Here is a 23734-nt window from a genome sequence, read left to right as displayed (position 1 = left end):
AGAGTAACACACACTCAGCTTGTAGCACAAGCTCCACTGCGAGCTGAGGTTTGCTGAAAAAGGTGAAGCCGGATTCTCTGGAGAGGGAAAGTCTCTTGTAACACAAAGCCTCGAATTCCAGCAGAAAACACAAGTGAGGACTGGAAGGCAAACCGCGTTTATAAAGACAGGGAAGGAGGATCACAAGAGCAGAAGCGAGGCAACAAACAGCATCTTAGAAAAGGGTACTACTGTACCACAGATTAAACAGGGAATCCAGAGTCCTGACAATGACTAGTTAACTTGCAGGAGCTGCCTCGCTGTGCTGTTAAAGGGAATCTATCACCTGAATTTGGCGGGTCCGTTTTTGGGTCATATGGGCGGTGTTTTCGTGTCTTTTATTAACCCCTTTTTGTCCCGCAGGCCGCATGCTGATCGCGAAATTGACTTGCCGTTGATTCGCTTTCCTCCATAGTTAACGCGTGCGCAAAGCAATCTTGGCTTGCGCACGCGCAGTATGCTCTGCCCAACTGCGGGCAAAGCCGAAAACCATTAGTACGCATGCGCCGGCACACTATGTCCCGGAAGTATTTCGCTGTGTTCCGGGACATAGTGCTCCGGCTCATGCGCACTAATTGTTTTCGGCTTTGCCCGCAGTTGGGCAAAGCATACTGCGCGTGCGCAAGCCAAGATTGCTTTGCGCACGCGTTAACTATGGAGGAAAGCGAATCAACGGCAAGTCGATTTTGCGATCAGCATGCGGCCAGTGGGACAAAAAGGGGTTAATAAAAGACACAAAAACACCGCCCATATGACCCAAAAACAGACCCGCCAAATTCAGGTGACAGGTTCCCTTTAAACTGAGAAAATGGCACCAGCCAAACATGTCTGCTTTTTATATGGAAAGGGACATGTCACTTCAGCAACCAATGACAGAAGCCCTTGTGTCATGACGTTGTTGATGGTTTCAGCGCTTTGATTGGCTGCCAGAATGTACATACATTTAAGTTCATTAAAAAAATGTACAGTCCGCCACACCTCTGACTTATTCCTAGTCCCCACCCCCTCCCCTCATCAAACACGTCCCCCTCCGCTCATCATACAGAACCATTATCCTACCCAAAGTCCTAAAAAAAAGTATTATTGCAAATGCGATCATTTACCGAACTGTGACCGAATTTTAACAACTTTAAGGAAAAATACTTTTGAAACCAAACACGAATTTGAATGTGCTATGTACATGCCGAATTTGAGATTGGCGAACGTTTTCTGATCAAGCTCGCTCATCTCTACTCCCCGTATTGCACACTGCACATTGATGCCTTCCTGGACAATCCTTTTTCTTTTTTGTCATGGACTTGTAACAGAATGACTCCTGTGACCTCGCTATAAACATAATATCTGGTCCTCAGAACAGATGGAGTCCTGAGATGCCTTTTTTTTGCATCTTATCTGCTGTTTTCAGGTCACTTCTTGTAACTGTTTTGCAGCTTTAGAAACCTGAAGGGGTTAAAAGAAGTTTAAAAAAAATGAAAGTATGAACAGCGAGTTGTTTTATACAATGCTGTGTGTTTATGTTCCAACTTTTAAGTTTTTTTCGGACAGGTTACAGGACGTGTCCTTCTGAAAAGACACGGTGTGCACATGTCCTAACACTATACCAACATCACTGCTCCTGTATTTTGTTTTCCCATGGTATTTTGTATGATTCTTCATCAGCTGATCTTCCATTTAGGATCCTGGCAGATACAATCGTTATAGCGATTATCTTCTAGAAAATGTACTTTCAACTTTAATAGATGGCTACGGACAAGATGGCGGAGAGGATATTACACCTCACCCTAGAGATCCTCTTCCGTCTAACTGGAGAGGTGAGAGATTCTGATGACGTCACATTACATCATTCTTATCTATGGGAATAACAGATGGACAGAACTGGAGAGGTGAGGACTCTGGAAATGTCTGTAGTGAGATTTATTAATGTGTCTCTCCATAACCAGGATTACATAGTAGTGAAGAAGATCTCTAGTGATCGCTGTCAGGACCCTGTGTCTGAGGGATGGGGAAGACCCCTGAGCCCAATCACAGGGCCTCCACCTCACCCCCTGATATATGATGACATCAATGACCGGAAGATCCTAGAACTCACCTACAAGATGGTTGAGCTGCTGACTGGAGAGGTGACACTGCTGGGAATGCTGGGACATTATACAGTAACACTATGAAGGGATCGGGGGGATGATGGTATCATTGTATGTGTCAGGTTCCTATAAGGTGTCAGGATGTCTCCGTCTATTTCTCCATGGAGGAGTGGGAGTATCTAGAAGGACACAAAGATCTGTACAAGGACTTCATGATGGAGGTTCCCCAGCCCCTCGCATCTCCAGGTAATAGACAGGACTAAATACACACGGCCTATAATTATCTGTATGTAAAGAATGAATTCAGTCCCTGTATGTGTTTCCTCCAGATCTATCCAGTAAGAGGACAACACCAGAGAGATGTCCTCATCCTCTTCTTCCACAGGACTGTAAACAGGAAGATCCCAATGTTCCTCAGGATCATCAGGTAGATGGAGAGAAGGTGACATGAGATCTCCCCTATGATGTGTAGACGGCTGTGAAGGTCTTGTGCTCAGTCTTGTTTATCCACCAGTATTCTATGTTTTATACTTGTGTAATGAGAACGGTGGAGATGGCAGGATTAGAGCTGATCATAGATGTGACTTCTCCATCTGTCTGTGACTTTTACAATATTTGTTTCAGGGTAAAGATCCGACCCATATTAATACTACAGAGACATATGTGAGGGCTGATGAGCGGTGTAAAGGGATGATTCCTATATATGACTACCCAGGTGAGTAATAACCACCAAATGCTGAGAAGTCACAGATTCTACTGTAATAATACACGTGATCAAAATTGTTGGTACCAGTGATGAGGGAGCACAAAAATGCTCGGGTGCTCATTGCTCGGGTCGAGCAGATTGGAATACTCGGGTACTCGGCCAGAACAACGAGCCCAATGTAAGTCTATGGGAGACCTGAGTATTTTTACCGCGATCCTTCCCCCTCCCCCGGGGTCCTTTTTAAGGTCTGAAAATGATAAAAACACTGCTCAAAAGACAAAGGGACATCATGGGGATCACCCCTGGAAGCATTCCTGACTCCTAGTTCACAGCTGTAAACAATAATTTCCGAGATTCACGCCATTTTTCCTGGTGCAATAAAAAACACACAAAAACGAAACCGAAACGGGTTTTGCTAGGAAATATGTCAAAGTACATCCTTTGCAGGTTAATGACTTGCCTGTAAGGCCAAATATTTAACTCCAGACCGAAAATTTCCTCCCCCACTTAGGCTTAGTTCAGACGCAGCGTTTTTTAAGCGTTTTTTAAATTTAACATTGCTTTCAACTACTACAAATGCATTCACTGGGAAATGTCAACTGCAACATTTAACAACCCTAACTGGCCATGTGGTGTGTGACACATAAGCAGACCCATCTTGTTTCATTTATGAAAGAGGGACTCTTAAAGTCAGTCTATTTTTCCTGGTGCGTCAGGCGGCATTAATCTTCTTAAAGGGCCATTATTAAACAGTGGGTCTCCTAAGCTTTTGTAGCCTAAGCTGTGAGTGGATGGGCTGCCAAGAATTACGACGCACCGCAATACCCCTTTCATAAGATGTCCGGGGGGACTCCTGAAAGTGTTGCATTGAATTCAAGGCCTGCCCCCAATTCATATGCACCCCAATAAGCCATTGAACCCACATACTGGATGGGCCCCTGAAAATCCACTTCACAATATGCATTTTGTACTCCCGTACTCCTTTGTTTTACACATTGGCAGCAAGGCCAGCCCCGCTTCATAGTCAGTCATATGCACCCCATTACGCCTTGCAACCCACATACTGGATGATCCCATGAAAATCCACTCGTATTTTTTAATGGTATGATGGTTCCATCTTTGCAGAATTATTTACAGGAGAATTTGGCAGTTTTATTTGCCATGTTTTTAACACTAAGGTTCAGATACGGCTTTAAATAAGGCTAATACTTGCAATACAACACAATTTTATTTCAAACTACAAAATTCAAGTAATACTATGATTGAAAAGTGTGAGTGCATATACTTTTGTACATGTTAACATACAAAGGTTAATAAGTACATATAAGGATTAAATACATATAGTGATTACGTATATATGAAGATTAACTACATACAGTATACTTGCATCATCCACAAGAGGTTTTTTACTCTTTGCCACGACAGCACCCCACTGGAGAGAGGGATCCGCCCCGCAGGAACAGGAAACCTACAGAGAAATAAAAGGGGGCGGTCCGCCTCTCCTCCTCAGTTTAGGTTTCCTGTTCCTGCGGGAACGACAGGATTCTAGGACTATGGAAAATACCTGGGCTTTGCACGCCGCCTGTGCAGTGTCTTTAGGAACGGCAGGGGCTGCAGCCTGGAAGCAGCGTCGGGGGAGTTCCGCTAGACGGCTTCCTCCTCGTCTGGGAGGCATACAGATGGCCGGGTACGGAGGAAGCCGCCCGACATCTGCGTTATGCGGCGGCAGCGGCGCTGAAGATCCTTGTCCGACAGGAGTCGGGTAAGTGAGAGCGACGTTCCAATCGGCGGTCCGGTGCTAGAATGCCGGACCGCGCATGCGCTCGTCGCCAGAAATCAATTCACCCCGGAAGTATACACTGAACTTCCGGGGCATGCAGGCCGAGATCAGCGGTGGGGGAAGCGTGGGTTCGCGCATGCGCAGTACCGCAAAAAAAAAAAACCCTATATAAATCAGTCGATTACTATAACCTGGCGATGTAGGATGTCATCCCCAGGTGCCATGGACTCCACAGCAGGAGACCCAGTACCCCCTACCAAGGATCGCCCCAGCAGGGGATCCTCAGATACCGCTCGTAAAAGTGATGGATCCAGGACAGGACCTTGGCCTTCTGATCCGGTACTAATAGCTTCACTGGGTGAATTGTTAACTCTGCCTATTAAGCTGACGCCTTCTCCCTCCTTTCTCTCTTTTTCCCTCTCGCTATGTCTGATCAGATTAAAAACGACAAAAATCGAAACACAAGGAAGGCGCCTTATGTAGCCAGCCCCTGCCAGACTCCTATCCTAAAAAACTCTGCAGGGACTGTATAACTGAAACAACACAAGGGGCGGCAGTGTCCATTATGGACTTACGTGCCATTATTAGAGAGGAGTTAAATGCTATGTCCCAAGCTAAACCTCACAAAAGTAAATCTAAAATGCCAACACCTTCGTCGGATTCGGATAGTGATCAGGCTGTACATTCAGAGGCTTCCCTATCATCGTCTTCATCATCTGAAATCGAGGGACGTTCTTGTTTCCCTTTAGAGTGTCGACAATCTAGTGAAATCGATAAGAGCCACTATGGAGTGTGAGGAAACAAAGGGCGCACAAACTACGCAAGACATAGTGTTTGCGGGTTTAGCAGAGAGAAAAAGGAGATGTTTTCCAGTCATCCCGGCAGTAAAGGCGTTAGTAAAGAGGGAGTGGGAGAAGCAGGATCAAAGAAGCTTTCTACCCTCAGCGTCAAAACGAAAATATCCGTTTAGTGACGAGGAGCTTCTTACATGGACTAAAGTCCCTAAGGTTGACGCACCCGTTGCCTCTACCTCTAAGCAGTCAACCTTACCCATAGAAGATGCGGGACTGCTCTCTGACCCTCTGGATCGCAAAGCCGAGTCCTCCTTGAAAAGATCTTGGGAGGCAACTACAGGCATATTCAAACCGGCAGTAGCAAGTACTTGCACCGCCAGGTCAATGCTCATCTGGATCGATCAGTTAGACCAACAAATTGAGAATAAAATCTCAAGGGAAAAATTGCGGGCCGCTATCCCCTTAATACGAGGCGCGGCAGCCTTTATGGTGGATGCATCCGCGGATTCTCTCCGTTTGGCAGCAAGATCTGCAGGTCTTGTAAACAACGCAAGACGGGCATTATGGATGAAAAGCTGGAAAGGCGATGCGCAATCAAAATCAAAAATATGCGCAATCCCATGTGAGGGTGAGTTCCTCTTTGGCAAAACCTTAGACGAAATACTGAAAAAAGCGAAAGACAGGAAAAAAGCTTTTCCTGACTCTTCTATCCCTTTTATAGGAGAGCCTTTAAAAGAAGGCCGTTCGGCAAGAGAAGGCAAACAGACAGATCGACAGCATGGACCACTAAAGACGATAAACAGAGAGGTACCATGTTCAGAAGAAACAACCCCCCCAAAGGATAACAAGTACTGATGATATACCAGTAGGGGGTAGATTGAAATTTTTCGCCACCCAGTGGGAAAAAATAACATCTAGTTCGTGGGTTTTAAATATCGTCCGAGATGGAATTAAATTACAATTATCTCGTGTTCCCCACGAATCATATATTATAACATCCCTCAGCTCGCCTGGCAACAGGCTCTGGAGCTTGAAATTCAAACCCTGTTATCAAAACGGGTTTTGGTCCAGGTTCCTGAAGGACAGGAAGGTAGGGGATTCTACTCACCCTTATTCCTGATTTCCAAACCCGATGGTTCATTCAGGACAATCATAAACCTTAAAAACCTCAATTCCTTTATCGAAAACCATACATTTAAGATGGAATCCATTAGATCCACTATAAAACTCCTCTTTCCAAACTGTATGATGGGGGGCATTGATTTGAAAGATGTGTTATTATCTCCCTATCCATGACAGATGCCAAAAATTCTTCATGGTAGCAGTGACAATCAACGGCAAGATTCGTCATTTCCAGTACGTAGCCATGCCCTTCGGCCTTTCTACAGCACCAAGGATCTTCACCAAGATAATGCTAGAGGTTATGGCCTATCTTCGCCAGAAAGAAACATTAATTGTACCCTACCTGGATGACTTTTTGGTCATAGGAAATTGTTACTCAATGTGCTGACCGCTTGGCTCGCGCAATTTCCTCTCAACAGGATCAAGGATGGATCATCAATACCAACAAATCCAGACTTACTCCACTTTCCCGTCAAGCGTTCTTATGGTTCCATCTAGACTCCATAACCCAAAAGTGCTTCTGCCTCAGGTAAAAATACTACTCATCAGACACAAAGTCATAGCTGCAATAAATAGTCCACGTATATCCCTAAGACAAGCTATGTCATTGTTGGGATCCCTTATTTCTTGTATACCTGCACTAAAATGGGCTCAATATCATACCCGAACGCTGCAACACCAGATTTTACAGGAAGAAAGACGGTTATTTGGTCGCCTAAATGCAAAAATAACCTTGTCAAGGAGGTTTTAACCTCCTTAACGTGGTGGCTGGATTCGGACCATTTGATGAGTGGTGTTCTGTTGTGAATTCCGTTCTCGGACTCCCTCCTGTGGTCATGAATGGTACTTCGGTGAGTTCTGTCCTTGGACTCCCTCTGGTGGCTTTGAGTGGTATTGCTGATCCTTGAGGTTGGCTTTCCCGGCTGCCCTCGTTTATTGCTAGGCTGGCTTCTCTATTTAACTCCACTCAGATCGTTACTTCATGCCTGCTGTCAATGTTTCAGTACTGGTTCAGATCTCTCTTGGATCCTTCTGATGACCTGTCTACTCCAGCAGAAGCTAAGTCCCTGCTAGTTCATTTGTGGTTCTTTGCTTACTGAATATATTTCTTAGTACTTGCTAAGTTCTGTCCAGCTTGCTATCATGACATTGCCTTGCTAGCTGGAAGCTCTGGGGGTGCAGAGTGGCACCTCCACACCGTGAGTCGGTGTGGAGGTTTTTTGCACACTCTGCGTGGTTTTTTTGTAGTTTTTTTTATGCTGACCGCATAGTTCCCTTTCCTATCCTCTGTCTATTTAGTGAAGACTGGCCTCCTTTGCTGAAACCTGTTTCATTCCTGTGTTTGTGACTTTCCTCTTAATTCACAGTCAATATTTGTGAGGGGCTGCCTTTTCCTTTGGGGAATTTCTCTGAGGCAAGGTAAGGCTTTATTTCCTATCTTTAGCTCTTTAGCTCTTAGGCTGTGAAGAGGCGTCTAGGGAGAGTTAGGTACGCTCCACGGCTATTTCTAGTGTTTGTGGTAGGATTAGGGTTTGCGGTCAGCAGAGCTCCCACTCCCCAGAGCTTGTCCCGATTTCCAGTTTAACCATCAGGTCATTCCTGGTGCTCCTAACCACCAGGTCCATAACAGTGTTCCATGGGTAATAATGCCATCTCATACCATAACCACTGACGCCAGTCCTCGCCAATGGAGCGCTCATATGGAGAATGATTTTTGCCAAGGGTTATGGAACATGGAAGAATGCTACAACTCCTCTAACCTTAAAGAACTAAATGCAGTAAAATACGCCATTTTCTCCCACAGCTTCGGGGAAAAGACGGCAGAATCCTTTCCGACAACAGCACCACAGTGGCGTATCTAAACGGGCAAGGAGGCACTCGATCAGAGACTCTGATGTCTTCTGCTGGACAAATCTTGAATCTAGCGGAAAGTCACCTGATATCCCTTACTGCGCTTCACATAAGAGGGGAAAGCAACCAGCAGGCAGACTTCTTAAGTCGACACACCTTGAGACTGGGGGAGTGGTGCCTAAACCATCATATTTTTCAAGACAGTGTCCCTATGGTGTCGTCCTCAAATAGATCTCTTTGCCACAAGAAAAAACAAAAAAGTCCAAAGATTTGCCTCCTTATCTCCAGCGGATCATCCGGACATTCTGGACGCTCTCCAAGCCCCTTGGCAGTTCAATCTGGCATATGCCTTTCCTCCGATCATATTACTACCACAGGTCATACGCAAAATCAGAGAGGAAGGAGCGAGAGTTATACTGATAGCTCCATTCTGGCCCAAGAGACCATGATTCTCGTGGCTGCAAACCATGTCGATCTCAGACCCTTAGGTCCTCCCCTCGACACCCAATCTTCTCTTCCAGGGACCGTTTTTCCACCCTCAAGTGGACAATTTCCATCTGACGGCCTGGAATTTGAGAGGCAGATACAGAAATTTAAGGGGGTTCTCGGAGGGATTGATTAACACACTCCTCCAAAGTAGAAAACCTTCCACCACAAAAATTTATACAAGGATATGGAAGAAATTCCTACAATTCCATACATCTCCCAACACGTCAGAAATTCCGATACAATCTATTCTGGAATTTCTTCAAAAACGGAGAGAACTAGGTTTAACTGTAAACACTTTAAAGGTTCATGTTTCAGCACTAGGAGCCCTCTATGGCCATAACATTGCGGGAGATAGATGGGTATCCCGATTTATCACAGCCTGCGAAAGGATAAACCCAGTTAACATACCTAGAATTCCACCCTGGGATCTAAATTTAGTTTTACAGGCCCTAACAGACTCTCCATTCGAGCCAATAGACTCAATACCCATTAAATGCCTATCACTAAAAACGGCCCGCTTGGTAGCACTGACTTCGGCTAGAAGAATCAGTGACATCCAAGCTCTTTCTATAGATCCACCTTTCCTGCTATCTTTTCAGGATAAGTTGATTCTTAAACCAGACCCTTCCTACCTTCCCAAAGTAGCAAAGAAATTCCATAGGTCACAAGAAATAATCTTGCCAACTTTCTTCAGTAATCCCTCTACTCCTGAAGAACAGAAATACCACACTCTAGATGTTAAAAGAGTAGTGTTAAAGTACATTGAAAGGACCAGCAGCTGGCGACAGTGTAGGGCTCTATTTATATCCTTCCAGGGTCACAAGAAGGGTCATGGAGTAACAAAAAGCACCTTATCCCGGTGGATCAGAGAGTCTATCAAACTGGCTTATTCCGCGAGGAAAGAAAACCCTCCGGAAGGCATAACGGCGCACTCTACCAGAGCTATGGCATCCTCCTGGTCAGAAAGGGCAGAGGTCCCAATTGAAACTATATATGTAAGGCGGCAACTTGGTCAAATCCTTCTACTTTCTATAATCACTACAGGCTTGACCTATCGTCAACTTCTGACCTAGACTTTGGCAGGACTGTCCTCAGCACGGTGGTCCCCCCCCCCCCCCCAGGTGATGGTCTCTGAAAGATCTACAGTGTGGTGCTGTCGTGCCGAAGAGTAAAAAGCCGGATTACTCACCGGTAATGCTCTTTTAGTGAGTCCACGACAGCACCCTCTTACATCCCTCCCTAGATTAATATAGTACATACTATTGAGTAAAATTCTTTTAATCATAAGCAAATAAATTTAACAAATGAAATAAATGATATTTGCCTAATACTGGCGGTCCTCCGGGTACTCTGAAATCAAAACTGAGGAGAGGCGGACCGCCCCCTTTTATTTCTCTGTAGGTTTCCTGTTCCTGCGGGGCGGATCCCTCTCTCCAGTGGGGTTCTGTCGTGGACTCACTAAAAGAGCATTACCGGTGAGTAATCCGGCTTTTTAACATCATCCGTCTGGAATATCAGAGAAGCAAGAAAAAGACAGATAACCCCTTGGAGGTTACCTACACTGCATGGGCGTCCCCAATTATGCAGGTATCAGCACACTGTACATGTACAGGTACCCCAGTTTTGGCATCTGTCTTAGTCATGTTTCTCTGGTCTTGTATAGTGATTTACACTATGTAGTAACTCTAGTTTCACCCAGACCTTCAAGTTGCCAGCTTTCAAGGTTGTATGAAACTGAGATATCATGGAGTCATCAGACGAGGGGCCATAAACCCCCCTCCCCCCAAAAAAATATAAGCCAGAATGATTTAGATCAAACTACCACAGGCATAGTTTCAATAAACCTTAATGTTTTACAATGACAAACAGCAAACCTATAGAGGCTTAGAACTGTTTGTGAAGTGAATAAACAAACATTTCTCAAGATTGTGTCACTATGAGCATTGTCTGTCACATCTGTAAATGTTTTACAAGAAATGCAGCTATGTGATTGTCTGAATGCATTTGGTATAAAGTATTTTAATCTGGATTCCAAATCGCCATTTGTATTTTCGCCATTTGTACATTTTAAGCAGCCAAAGTTATCGCTCTCAAGGAGAGAAACTAAAAGCATTGTTTTATCAAATTTATATGAAGTCTATTGTGTCCAATGTGAGCAACCAGGCAACACAGAAATGAGCTTTTCAAGTGAGTTCTTTAAAGGCAACCTGTCACCCCAAAAATCAAAGGTGAGCTAAGCCCACCGGCATCAGGGGGCTATCTACAGCATTCTGGAATGCTGTAGATAAGCCCCTGATGCTGGTGGGCTTAGCTCACCTTCGATTTTGGGGGTGACCGGTTCCCTTTAAGGTACACAAATGTTAAGAATTCTTTGCCAACAAGGATGTGGTTTCACCAATGGGGGTACCTTATTTAAAAATATACCATTGCCATCACAGCCCCCCTTGCTCAAAATTCTGTGGCCTTTAAAAGTACAGAACACGTTCACCCAGGTCATGTCGTCGGAGATAAGGAAGAGACATTGCAGGAAACAGAGTTTAAGAAGTAAGCCCAATGTAGGGGTGTGGGTCTCTGAGACTTGTAATGGAGGGCATGAGATGACAAACCATTCCCCAATGTGGGGTCCTTTATTTTCTAAATAAAATAGTGCCATCACAGCCCCCTTGCCCAAAATTCACCGTACAGAGCACGTTCACTGTGGTGATCTAGTGGCAGGTAAAGGACACATTGCAGGAGACAGAGTTAAGAAGTAGGCCCAAAGTAATGTAATGCCCAATTCCCCAATGTGGGGTCCTTTCTTTACTAAATAAAATAGTGCCATCACAGCCCCCTAGGTTAACCACCTTCATCCCCGTACGCTTAAGTTTAGCTTCCTGATGGCTCTGAGTCTGCGGAGTCGTCCGGTAGTCTACGTTCTATCTACTTAGATGGGCAAGAGGTTGTCTCTTCAAACGGTTCTCCCTTTCTGAGCCGTTTGGTTGATGCAGCAGGGCCTACACTGCTAGGTTGAGATCCAGAGTTTCACCCGAGGTCCCCCTCAGTACGTCCTCAGCGTTTGGCTCTCTAGCAGGTTCTCAGTACCCTATTCTCAAGCCTTTCCTTGCCTTTTCAATTTAATGGTCTTTCCTGGGGTTTTCTCTTGGAATCTTTAGTCCAGCCGTTTCAAAGAGGGAAGTGTCTCGGTTTCCTATATTCCCTCTCTCCTGACCTTACTGCGAACGGGACCTCTTCTCCGTCTCTGAACCCTCCGGTTTCCAGTTTTTCCACCGTTACAGTGCTCCTCTTCCAGAGAGAGCATCCCTCAAGGATACCAACGGCAGACTAATGGTACATGGCAAAGTCGACCATTGAAGTATTGTGCCCTGCCTTTGTTTCCACCTGGGCAGCAAAGGTTATAGACGCATGAGCTAAGCTGCTCCATCAGGGCATCCTTCATGGAGTCCGATCGGAGGAAATCGCTGTCCTTGCGGACTAATTTACTCTTGCAAGGAAGCACATGGTATCCGCCTCCGCGGATGCCTCTGCAGGTGCTGCTTGGACATCCAGCAATATCCTGCCCATCCGAAGGACCAATTTGCTTAAGGCGTGGCAGGCGAACTTATCCTCTAGGAAGTCCCTCACCAGCTCGCCTTCCGAGGTTTTCCGTCAGTTTGGCTCCAACTTGAACCAATTATTAAGGAGGTCATCGGAGGGACAAGTTCTCTTCTTCCTCAGACTAAACCTCGTTGTTCTCCTGGGACCGCATGTGCTTCCCTTTTTTTATGAATGCCTTTATCCAGGTCCTCCTTTTCTTCAAGACATCGGACACTCCTACATTTTGCGATGGGCGGGTCCATTTTCATTTTATACCTTCCCTTCAGGCTCTCAACCACTTCCAGAGTCTGTGGCAGCAGTTTTGTACATTCTGTGGATCAGAGGTTCAGTGCTCCGCCCTTACCTCGCCGAGGTTCTCCATGGCTCTGTCCATCATTCTTGATTCCCTTCCATTCGTCCTGCTTGGACTCATCCTTCGTAGCATTCTCTCATCATGCTACCGGGTCAGGACGCTGAGCATCTATCCAGCTAAGGCCGCCCCTCCCCCTTTTCAGTATACGGGCTCGGCGTAGAGAGGCCCTCCGGCCTCCAAGTCAACGTATGCCTGCTAAATCTGGTCAGCAGTGTTTAGTTTTACCAGGTCAGAGCAGAGCTCCTCCATCCAGGTTTAAGGCGCACTCTACCCGGGCAGTGGGCGCCTCCCGGCGGTGCACATATAGGGCCTCTGCCTTGCACCTCTACAAACCGATGATCGGTCCGCCACATGTTCGTGAAACTTCCATGCCTAGCTTTGGCGTATGTCGGCTTAGGTAGGAAGACCTTGCATGCGACGGTGGTGAGTTCCTCCGACCTAGATTGGAGTTGACTGCTGTTCCCGCCCCAGGGACTGCTTTGGGACGTCCCATGGTTTCCTGTGTCCCCCAATGAAGCGATAGAGAAAACAGGATTTTTGGTTGCTTACCATAAAATCTGTTTCTCAGAGCCTTCATTGGGGGACACAGCACCCTCCTAAGTTGAACAGCTCTGTTTATTGTGTTATACGATTATTAGATTATTGTTTGAGTTTCTTGTTGCTTCTCCTACTGATTTCTCACTAACTGAATATCCTACTTCCTGTCGGTGGGGTGTACACTGCAGAGAAGGAGCTAACTTTTATTTGCATAGTGTCAGCCTCCTAGTGGCAGCAGCATACACCCATGGTTTCCTGTGTCCCCCAATGAAGGCTCCGAGAAACAGATTTTACGGTAAGCAACCAAAAATCCTGTTTTAGCATTTGGTGAACATGGTAAGAAAAAAATCCAAAAAGCCGTTGTGGAATTGCACTTTATTGCAATTTCACCGCACTTGGATTTTTTTTTCCCATTTTTGAGTACACGATATGGTAAAACCAATGGTGTCGTTCAAAAGTGCAACTTGTCCTACAAAGAAACAAGCCCTCACATGGCCAAATTGACAGAAAAATAAAAAAGGTATGCCTCTGGGAAGAAGGGGAGTGAAAATCAGAAACACAAAAACGAAAAAGGGCAAGGTCTTGAAGGGGTTAACATAGCACAAAAATGTACCAATAAAACTGCTCTCAATTCGGGCGTAGAACTGGTTCAATAATTAGTCCTGGTATATGCTCCCCCATCCCAATATATGTTCCCCCATCCTGCATGCGCTGCTGTTGTTCTATACATACATACAAACAAAAACAATAAACCTTTCACCCGTGCCCCCTGCTACACGTTATCTGCTTTAATATTTAAATAAAATGGCGCCGGAGTCGGCGCATGCTCCTACCATGCTATCGGCGCCATTTTTTTTAAGACATTGTATGTGAATTTGTCTTTAATAAAATAGCGCAGGAGAACGCGCCATGTGCAGTCGCTGACTCCAGCCCAACACTCTTCTAGCCTCGCCAGAGCTCGTAGTAAGTCCCCACGTATTCGGTCAGCGCTTACGCATACCACAATCTCCGATGCTACACTCCTTGTCATCCTCCCTGTCACCTCTATTAACGCTGGATGCATCCTTCTGACTCTGGCCACACTGCGCAGGAGGAGTCTATACCGGCTTCGGACAGAAAGACTCATCCAATGCTACATTATAGATAGTCATGGCCGAAAGCAAATTTTGTCAGTGCCAACAATTTTGTCTGACTCGGAGATATGTGTCTGTGTTTCATATGTGTGGCAACCATGTGCCGCATCAGTATCACACGTACCGGTGCCTGGGAATCGGCGGTACTGTTTGCGCTGATCCCCAGTGTTGGGTGTTGAAGACAGCTCACATCATTGTCCTCTGCTCTGCCTGCGATCAGTGGGAGCAGGGGACAATGTTGAGAGTTATACTCATCCCCCGCTGTCTACATAGAGTAAAATTAAGAATAAAAAAATCACATTATAGTCACATTAAGGGCTCATACTCATTGGCGAGGAAAATGGACTAGTGCAATCCGATAAAAAATCAGACTGCACTCTGATCATTGTTGTTCTATGAGCAAGCTGCGACTGTCTTGCATGTCAGACAAGACTCGCCAATGCAAGTCAATGGGTGCAAGGAATTAATCGCATGGCACTCGGACCATGCGAGAGCCCTCCTTTTTTTTTTTTTTTTTTTTTTTTTTTTTTTTTTTTTGCACACCCGTGTTCTTTGAAAAGCCGGCAATTCATCTGCCGCATACAGTAAAATTATAGCGTGACCCAATAAAGTAGAATAGATAGGACAGATAGATATATATAAAGATGTCAGTAACATTTAGAATTAGCAGATGTTTATAGCCTGGGAAGTGGATAATACACATGGAGCTCCCAGGCTATTAATATCAGTTCACAGCTGTATACTTGGTTATTAAAATGGGGGCTGCCTCAAAAAAAGACATAAAGTCCCCCTATAATTAATAACCAGCAAAGGCTTGGCAGACAGCTGCGGGCTGATATTAATAGCCTACAAATGAACCATAGACATTGACCCCATTCCACACTAAAAACATCAGTTCTCAGCCGCCCCAGAAATGGAGCATATATAAGATGCATCAATACTGGCACTTAGCCTCGCTCTTTTCACTTGCCCTGGTGCAGTGGCAAGTGGGGTGATGGTGGGGATTGATGTCACCTTTGTATTGTCAGGTGACATAAGCCCGAGATTAGTAATGGAGAGGCGTCAATAAGATGCCCCCATTACTAACCCCATTGTCAAATTGAATTAAAAAAAACACACACCAAGAATAAAGTCTTTAATTGAAAGAATGACAGACTCCTTTTATGAATCTAAAATAAACCATACTCACATCATCGCCCAGTCCACTGAAGGCAATGTCTCCTGTAACAGAATTAAAATAATAAATATTCCTCACCTGTCCGCCGAGAAGATGATAATCCATTTGTCCCATGACTGGTCTAGCTCTGCTACATCTACATGGCAGGCTGCCATCCAGCAGAGACACTGAGCTGTACGTGCTTGCTCAGCTCAGTGTCTCCTGGTGAACTCTCATCACGTCACTGATGTCACCACCAGCATGTGAAAGTTCTCATGTTCACAATGCCGTCAGAAAGGTCCTGTAAGTTCACAACCAATGAACTCAGTTCAACTCACTAATGTCAGCACTATCGCCGTTGGAAGAGTTCTAACAGTGCTCGCACTGACGTTAGTGACTTGAACAGAGTTCATTGGCTCTGAATTCCCAGGACCTTTCCTTTGGCAAAGTGAGCCTGAGAACTTTCTCTCGCTCGCTTTGACGTCTGTGAGGTGAAAAGTGCACTGAGACACAGAGCTGAGAAAGCACACAGAGCTCAGTTTCTCTGCTTGATGGCATGCTGTACAGTTGCATCATGCAACAATGCAATCAGGTTGTAGCAGAGCTAGATGTGACGTGGGACAAATGGATTGTTCTCTTCTTGGCGGACAAGTGAGGAATTTGGTTGTTTATTATTTTAATTCTGTTATAGGGGACATTGGCTTCAGCGGACTGAGCGATGGCGTGAGTATGGTTTAGTTTAAGTTTGTTAAAGGAGCCTGTTTCATTCTTTGAATTAAAGGACTTTATTCTCAGTGTGTTTTTACCAATTCAAAGGGTTTTATAAAAAAAAATTTGACTATGGTGTTAGTAATGGGGACGTCTTATAGACACCTCTCCATTACTAACCTCTGGGCTTGATGTCACCTGACAATATAAAGGTGCCATCAACCCACTTGCCACTGCACCAGGGCAAGTGAAAAGAGCGAGATTAAGTGCCAGATTTGTTGTATTCTGTGGATGAGCCTTTTCTGGGGTGGCTGAGAGCTGATGTTTTTAGTCTAGGATGGGGCCAATATACATGGCCCCTTCCCAGACTATTAATATCAGCCCGCAGGTGTCTGCCTAGTCTTTGCTGGTTATTAATTACTAGACTGTGGCCCGATTCTAATGCATCGGGTATTCTAGAATATGCATGTCCCCGTAGTATATGGACAATGATGATTCCAGAATTCACGGCAGACTGTGCCAGTCGCTGATTGGTCGAGGCAACCTTTATGACATCATCGTCGCCATGGCAACCATTATGACATCTACGTCGATACTGTGCCCGTCGCTGATTGGTCGAGGCGAATTCACGGCAGACTGTGCCCGTCACTGATTGGTCGAGGCAACCTTTATGACATCATCGTCGCCATGCTGTGCCCGTCTCTGATTGGTCGAGGCCTGGCGGCCTCGACCAATCAGAGACGCGGGATTTCCAGGACAGACAGACAGACAGACAGACAGACAGACAGACAGACAGACAGACAGACAGACAGACAGACAGACAGACGGAAAAACCCTTAGACAATTATATATATAGATAGGGCGACCCCAAGTTATTTCTGGGGGGGTCCCCCATTATAATAACCAGTAAATTCTAAGTATACAACCGAGAGCTGATGTTTATAGCCTGGGAAGGGAGTAATACCCATGGAGCTTCCCAAGCTATTAATATCAGCCCACAGCCATCTGCTTTACCTCTGCAGGTTATGAAAATTAAACCCATGTAATTATTTTTTCAGAAAAATAATAATTTAATTAAATACATGTTCAATAAGCTGCATACACACTGTAGGAATTATACCATATTTTTTGGATTATAAGACACACTTTTTTTCCCCCACAATTTGGGGGGAAAATGGTACGTCTTATAATGCGTATATACCTTATCGGTCCGCTGCTGTGTGTCTGGTGCTGCCGCTGCCCTGTGTCCGGTCCTGCTGCTTTGGGCTCTGTTGACTTTTGTTTTTGAAAGGCCAGAGCCCCCGCCATTGTATCCTGTGCGGTGGATTCCGGGAAAATGGCCGAGGCTTGGGGGCACATACGCAGATGGAGATCTCGGCACCAATATCTTGGGAGATGAGATTTCAGTGCTCAGATTTGGGGGGAAAATGGTACGTCTTATAATGCGTATATACCTTATCGGTCCGCTGCCGTGTGTCCGGTGCTGCCGCTGCCCTGTGTCCGGTCCTGCTGCTTTGGGCTCTGTTAACTTTTGTTTTTGAAAGGCCAGAGCCCCCGCCATTGTATCCTGTGCGGTGGAATCCGGGAAAATGGCCGAGGCGGGGGGGCACATACGCAGATGGAGATCTCGGCACCGAGATCTTGGGAGATGAGATTTCAGTGCTCAGATCTCATCTCCCGAGATCGTGGTGCCGAGATCTCCATCTGCACATGCGCTGCCTCCCCAGCGGCCATTTTCCCAGAGTCCACCACACAGGAAACCATGGAACTGCCGGGGCCTCTGGACTTTCACAAAATGTCAGCAGAGACCCCCCCCCGCAGCACCGCCAGACACAGGGCACGGCAGCAGCAGCACCAGACCCTCGCAGCGGTGTGCCACACATCAGAACACTCCTCACCCTAGCCTGCGGCCTGCAGCAAAGCTCCACTCTTGCCACCTCCAGCAGTGACCCTGGGACCCCGCTTCACCGCAGCCACCACCCCCGGTAAGCAATAAGACGCATGGATTATAAGAAGCACCACCATTTTATTAGGAAAACAATTTTTTTTCTTTTTTTTTTTCCCCTCAAAATTTGGGGTGCGTCTTATCTGGAGCATCTTATAATCCGAAAAATATGGTATGTGTTTCTGACATCTTTATATCTATTCTATGTATATGTACTGTGTGTAATCTATTCTATCTGTTCTATTCTGTTGCATCATGCTGTGATTCTACTGTACGTGGCAGATGAATTGCCGGCTTTTCCTCAATATAAATATATTGTGAGGGGTTGCCACGCTCGGTAGAAGCCTTCAGGTAGACTCAGGAGCACATGCACTTGACAACACCTGTGGGTTTATTATATACAGGATAAACCATGGTGTTTAAAACAAAACACAGCCCTCTGGGCACAATAGAAAAACAAAAATTATAGCATACAGTTCAGTCCTTTTTGGTGCGGGGTTCTCTTGCACACTGTTAGGCCTCTTTCACACGTCAGTGTGTCCGGTATGTGTGGTTTTCACACGTACCGGAGACAGTGACACACGTAGACCCATTCAAATGATGGGTCTGTGCACATGTCAGTGTGTTTCCACGGACCATGTTTCCGTGGGCAAAACACGCTGACATATCCGTTTACTAGCAGCACAGGCCGCAAAACGTCCCGCACACGGTGAATACACATTGATGTCATCCGTGTGACACGCATTGGCACAGGGGAAGAAGCGCTACAGTAAGCGCTGTTCCCCGGCGGCAGGTCCTAAAGACACTCGTCATTCTCCCCTGCTCCGCCGGCGATCGGCACGAGCAGAGGAGAATGATGAGAGTTATATTCAAGTCCGAACAATGACAGCAGGTGGGGGCTTTTGGGACTATTACTCCCATCAACCTACACCTGCTGCCGCTAAGAACAGTGACTCACCACTGTCTTGGGTCATAGTTTCATTATACTTTGAGTTGTATAGAATTATGTATATAGAAATTATATAAAATATAAAGCAGTGACATTGAAAAATAATAAAATCAGTTTTATTCTTGGCAGATGACTGTGGTGTCAAACCAGATACCTATGAAAAGCATGCCATTATTCCAGCTATACCTCCAGCCCTTCAGAGCAAAAATCAATCATCGGAGTCTTTTCAATCAGTCACCTATTTGGATTCATCACAGACTGCTAAGCAAAATGAAAGCCGCAATAGTGATGTTGAACATCAAAAAATTCTCACAGAGAAGAAACCATTTTCCTGTTCAGAATGTGGGAAATGTTTCATGGTTAAATCAACACTTGTTAGACATCAGAGAAGTCACACTGTAGGGAAGCAATTTTCATGTTCAGAATGTGGGAAATGTTTTAACCTGAAGTCAAATTTGCTTACACATTACAGAAGTCACACAGGAGAGAAGCCTTTTTCATGTCCAGAATGTAGGAAATGTTTCATGGTTAAATCATCACTTGTTAGACATCAAAGAAATCACACAGGTGAGAAGCCATATTCATGTTCAGAATGTGGGAAATGTTTCAACCGGAAATCATATTTCCTTATGCATCAGCGAAGTCACACAGGAGAAAAGCCATTTTCATGTTCAGAATGTGGGAAATGTTTTAACCAGAAGTCAAATTTGCTTGCACATTACAGAAGTCACACAGGGGAGAAGCCGTTTTCATGTTCAGAATGTGGAAAATGTTTTAACCATAAGTCAAATTTGCTTACACATTACAGAAGTCACACAGGAGAAAAGCCACTTTCATGTTCAGAATGTGGGAAATGTTTTAACCGTAAGTCAAATTTGCTTACACATTACAGAAGTCACACAGGGGAGAAGCCGTATTCATGTTCAGAATGTGGAAAATGTTTTATCCAAAGATCAGATCTTCTTAAACATCAAAGAATCCACACAAAAGAGAAGCCATATTCATGTCCAGAATGTGGGAAATGTTTTAGCCATAAGTCAAATTTGATTATACATTACAGAAGTCACACAGGTGAGAAGCCATATTCATGTCCAGAATGTGGGAAATGTTTTAACCAGAAATCAAAGTTCCGTGTACATCAGAGAAATCACAGAGGGGGGAAGCCACATTTATGTCAAGAATGCGGGAAATGTTTTAACTACAAATCAGATCTTCTTAAACATCAGAAAATTCACACAGGAGAGAAGCCATATTCGTGTCCAGAATATGGGAAATGTTTTATCCAGGGCCAAGATCTTATTAAACATCAAAGAATTCAAACAGGAGAGAAGCCGTATTCCTGTCCAGAATGTGGGAAATGTTATAGTTCAAGTTCAAAACTTGTTGCACATCAGAGAACTCATACAGGGTAGAAACCATTTTTTATGTTCAGAATGTTGGAAATGTTATTCCTGGGAATCATATCTTCATCATCTAAAAACTCATGTAGTGTGAAGAAAATAAATAATAAGGAAAATCAATAAGGCAGTAGAGTTACATTTAGTTGACAAAAGGGTGAAACTGGATATACCAGTATTGTAAGCTCAAAGGGGCTTTTGCTGGAAGTAGGTGTCAGGCTATGTGCACACGTTCAGGTTATTTTGCGTTTTTTTCATGTTTTTTCGCGGTAAAAACACTATAAAAAGTCATTAAAAACGCATACATTATGCATCCTATCATTTAGAATGCATTCTGCATGTTTTGTGCACATGTTGCGTTTTTTTCCGTGAAAAAAACGCATCGCGGTAAAAAAAGCAGCATGTTCATTAATTTTGCAGATTTTCTGCATTTTTCCTGCTATTCTATGCATTTTGGAAAAAACGCACCAAAAACGCGTCAAAACTCGAAAAAAACGCATGCGGATTTCTGGCAGAAATGTCCGGTTTTTGTCAGGAAAATTTCTGCAAGAAATCCTGACATGTGCACATACCCTCAATCCTGGAACCTTAGCTCCTGTATTCTCAGCTTAGAGGGGGTTCAGCAAATGGTCTGTACTAGAAAGAATATCTCCTATTGTCTGTGTAGGAAGGGACAAGTATTTGAAAGGGCACACCTTGGCTCATTGACCAAACAAAAAAGGCAAAACAAACTATGCTTTATGACATTGCTGAACAAAAAGTGGAAAAATACACAATAAAAAAAAATCTAAATAAAAATTGTACAGCTGAAAATGTCATCTTGTCTTGCAAAAAACAAGCTGCCATACGAGTCCATCAGCAGGAAAATAAGTGTTAGCTCTCATAATAAAGCAATTCTTTTTTTTTTAATAGAACAGTTTTTATTGTGTGAAAGCGGTAAAACATATAAGAATATAAATGGGTTATTACTGTGAATGTACTGACCCAAAGAATAAAACTGCCTCATCAATTTTACTACATGCGGAACAGCATAAAAAAATTGAATTACTTTTTTTTGTTCACTCTGCCTCCCACAAATGGGAATAAAAAACGATCAAAAAATGTCATCTGTCCAAAAATTATACCAGTAAGCGTCAACTCGTCTTGCAATAAACAATCCCTCACATGACTGTCAGCAAAACTATGGAAAAATTATAGCTCTCAAAATATGGTGATTCAGTTTTTGCAATAAAAAGCGTCTGTGTATGATAGCAGCCAATTATAAAAAAAAATATAACTCTGGTGTGACGACACAGCATTTTATCTTGATTATCCACACGTCTATTTTCTGTAAGCCAGGAGGGATAGACTGTTGTCTATATGTTGAATTTTGAATTTATTTATTTCTTCTTCAGTTGGTCAAGAACCATACACTGCTGTTATATTAGTCTTAAACATTGATTTTTGATCATTTTGAATACCTAATGTTTGCCTCTTACATCAGCTCCTACAACTTATTGTCTGCTATTTTTCGAAGACAGTGATGTAGGGTAATTAAGCACTGGATTTTTACTTAATCTGTTGAATGACCATTGTGTGGGTCCTGTGGCTTGTTGCCTTGCAAAACAGAGGATTAAAAACTATGTTTGTAACTCTGCATTTGGACAAGGTGGCTCTTTTAGTTATGCTCCCTGCACACACTGAAATAAGCACTTATAAAATGTGCCCCCTCATACCGTGAAATCGCCAGGGAGGCGGGTCTTTCCCCTCTAATTAGACGCAGCACAGCCGTCATTTATGTCCCCTTGGCGCCGGGCGCCACCTCCTCAGCGTTGTTTGAATCTGTCTCGGAGCCTGCGCTGTTAGGTTATCCCTTGGGCATGCGTAGTTAGCGCTGCCCGTCTTCTGACCTCATTTGATGTCAGGCTTACTGCGCCTGTGCGGCCGAGATCCCCGGGATTCAAGGGCATGCGCAGTGCATATCTTCGCCTCTCACTCATCTCCTTCCACCTTCTTCAGACTGTGCGGCATCAGCTGATCCCTAATTGCATGCCATGGCGATTAGGGATCAGCTGATGCCACACAGTCAAAATTTTGCCTGGTCAGGAAGGTGAAAACAGGCTTCGGGGTGAAGTGGTTCAATAGACCAATTCAAGTCATCCTGAGCCTATAAAAAGCTGGGTTTGTCACAAACACCATTCAATCAAAACACATGTTCCTTGGATGTGACCACAAATGGGGCCTCCGCTTCCCATTCACTCGTCCACTCATCTATCGCAGTGGGCCAACAATGAGCTAAGCGCATCCCACAGATGGTCTGCACAGCCACGTCACCCTTTAAGCTGCTGTAAGGGTGTGACAGATACTGCTGTTTACCAATTGTAGTGTGAATACTAACGTGGGTGTATTGTGTTTTTATGGTGTAATGTAAAATGCATAGAATGTTATAGGTACTGATGTTGCTGTGTGAGTACTGTGTTGGTAATGCCTAAGGAAACCTGTTACACTCATCTCAGTGGTAGAGAAAGTGAAGAACATAGTTTAGGGCTTAGTTAGTGACAGATAAGAACACTAGGGCACATAGGCAGTGGTGGGCCTAATAGTGTGTAAGATATAGGAGTAGGCTAAGATATTACAGGTAAATGTTTGGGACCAGCCTAGCATCAGAGGAGTAATAAAAATGGGAATCACTTCCTGGTTCAGTTAGATAAGGGAAAGTGGGAGATTCGTGTCAAGTTGAGGTTCAAGCTCCAGTGGGCTTGAGGCACATGAAGTATATATTGTTTTTGCAGCATGCGGTAGTATCAAATTTCCTGCTGAAATCCATGTAACATCTGGGGCCTACAGCCCAAACTAGGCACTGGGAATTGTGCCTTAATCCATTCCATACAGAGTAAGCTGGATGGGGAAATGTAACGGATCTCAGAAGTGCTCTGGTGCTGGACATGAAATCTCTGGGGCTCACAGGAGGAAAAATCGTAGGGATAGTCCGAGTCAAACGTAAGCAAAGTTTGAAATGTACTGTGTTAATGGAACTGGAGGAACACAACCAAGCTATTTTCTCACCCCGCGATCATATGTGGTTTAAGCAACAAAAAACAAACCTATTAAATGTTCCATTT

General features: G+C 44.5%; 1 protein-coding gene across 7 annotated transcripts in view; it reads left to right on the top strand.

Annotated features, from left to right (window-relative positions):
* Nucleotides 1-22269, top strand: part of LOC143768015 (uncharacterized) — a 611009-nt gene extending 588740 nt beyond the window's left edge. For all 7 annotated transcript variants that reach the window (XM_077256647.1, XM_077256649.1, XM_077256654.1 and 4 more), the window contains exons 2-7: nucleotides 1715-1850; nucleotides 1980-2159; nucleotides 2243-2366; nucleotides 2450-2547; nucleotides 2745-2835; nucleotides 19366-22269. In XM_077256647.1, coding sequence (XP_077112762.1) covers nucleotides 1779-1850; nucleotides 1980-2159; nucleotides 2243-2366; nucleotides 2450-2547; nucleotides 2745-2835; nucleotides 19366-20648 — 1848 coding nt within the window. In that variant the 5' untranslated portion in view covers nucleotides 1715-1778 and the 3' untranslated portion in view covers nucleotides 20649-22269. The remainder of the gene's footprint in view (nucleotides 1-1714; nucleotides 1851-1979; nucleotides 2160-2242; nucleotides 2367-2449; nucleotides 2548-2744; nucleotides 2836-19365) is intronic.
* Nucleotides 22270-23734: the final 1465 nt, after the last annotated feature.

The sequence above is a fragment of the Ranitomeya variabilis genome, chromosome 4 (genome assembly GCF_051348905.1).
Source record: "Ranitomeya variabilis isolate aRanVar5 chromosome 4, aRanVar5.hap1, whole genome shotgun sequence".
In the NCBI taxonomy this organism is placed as follows: Eukaryota; Metazoa; Chordata; class Amphibia; order Anura; family Dendrobatidae; genus Ranitomeya; species Ranitomeya variabilis.
This window is presented reverse-complemented; position numbering and strand designations above follow the sequence as displayed.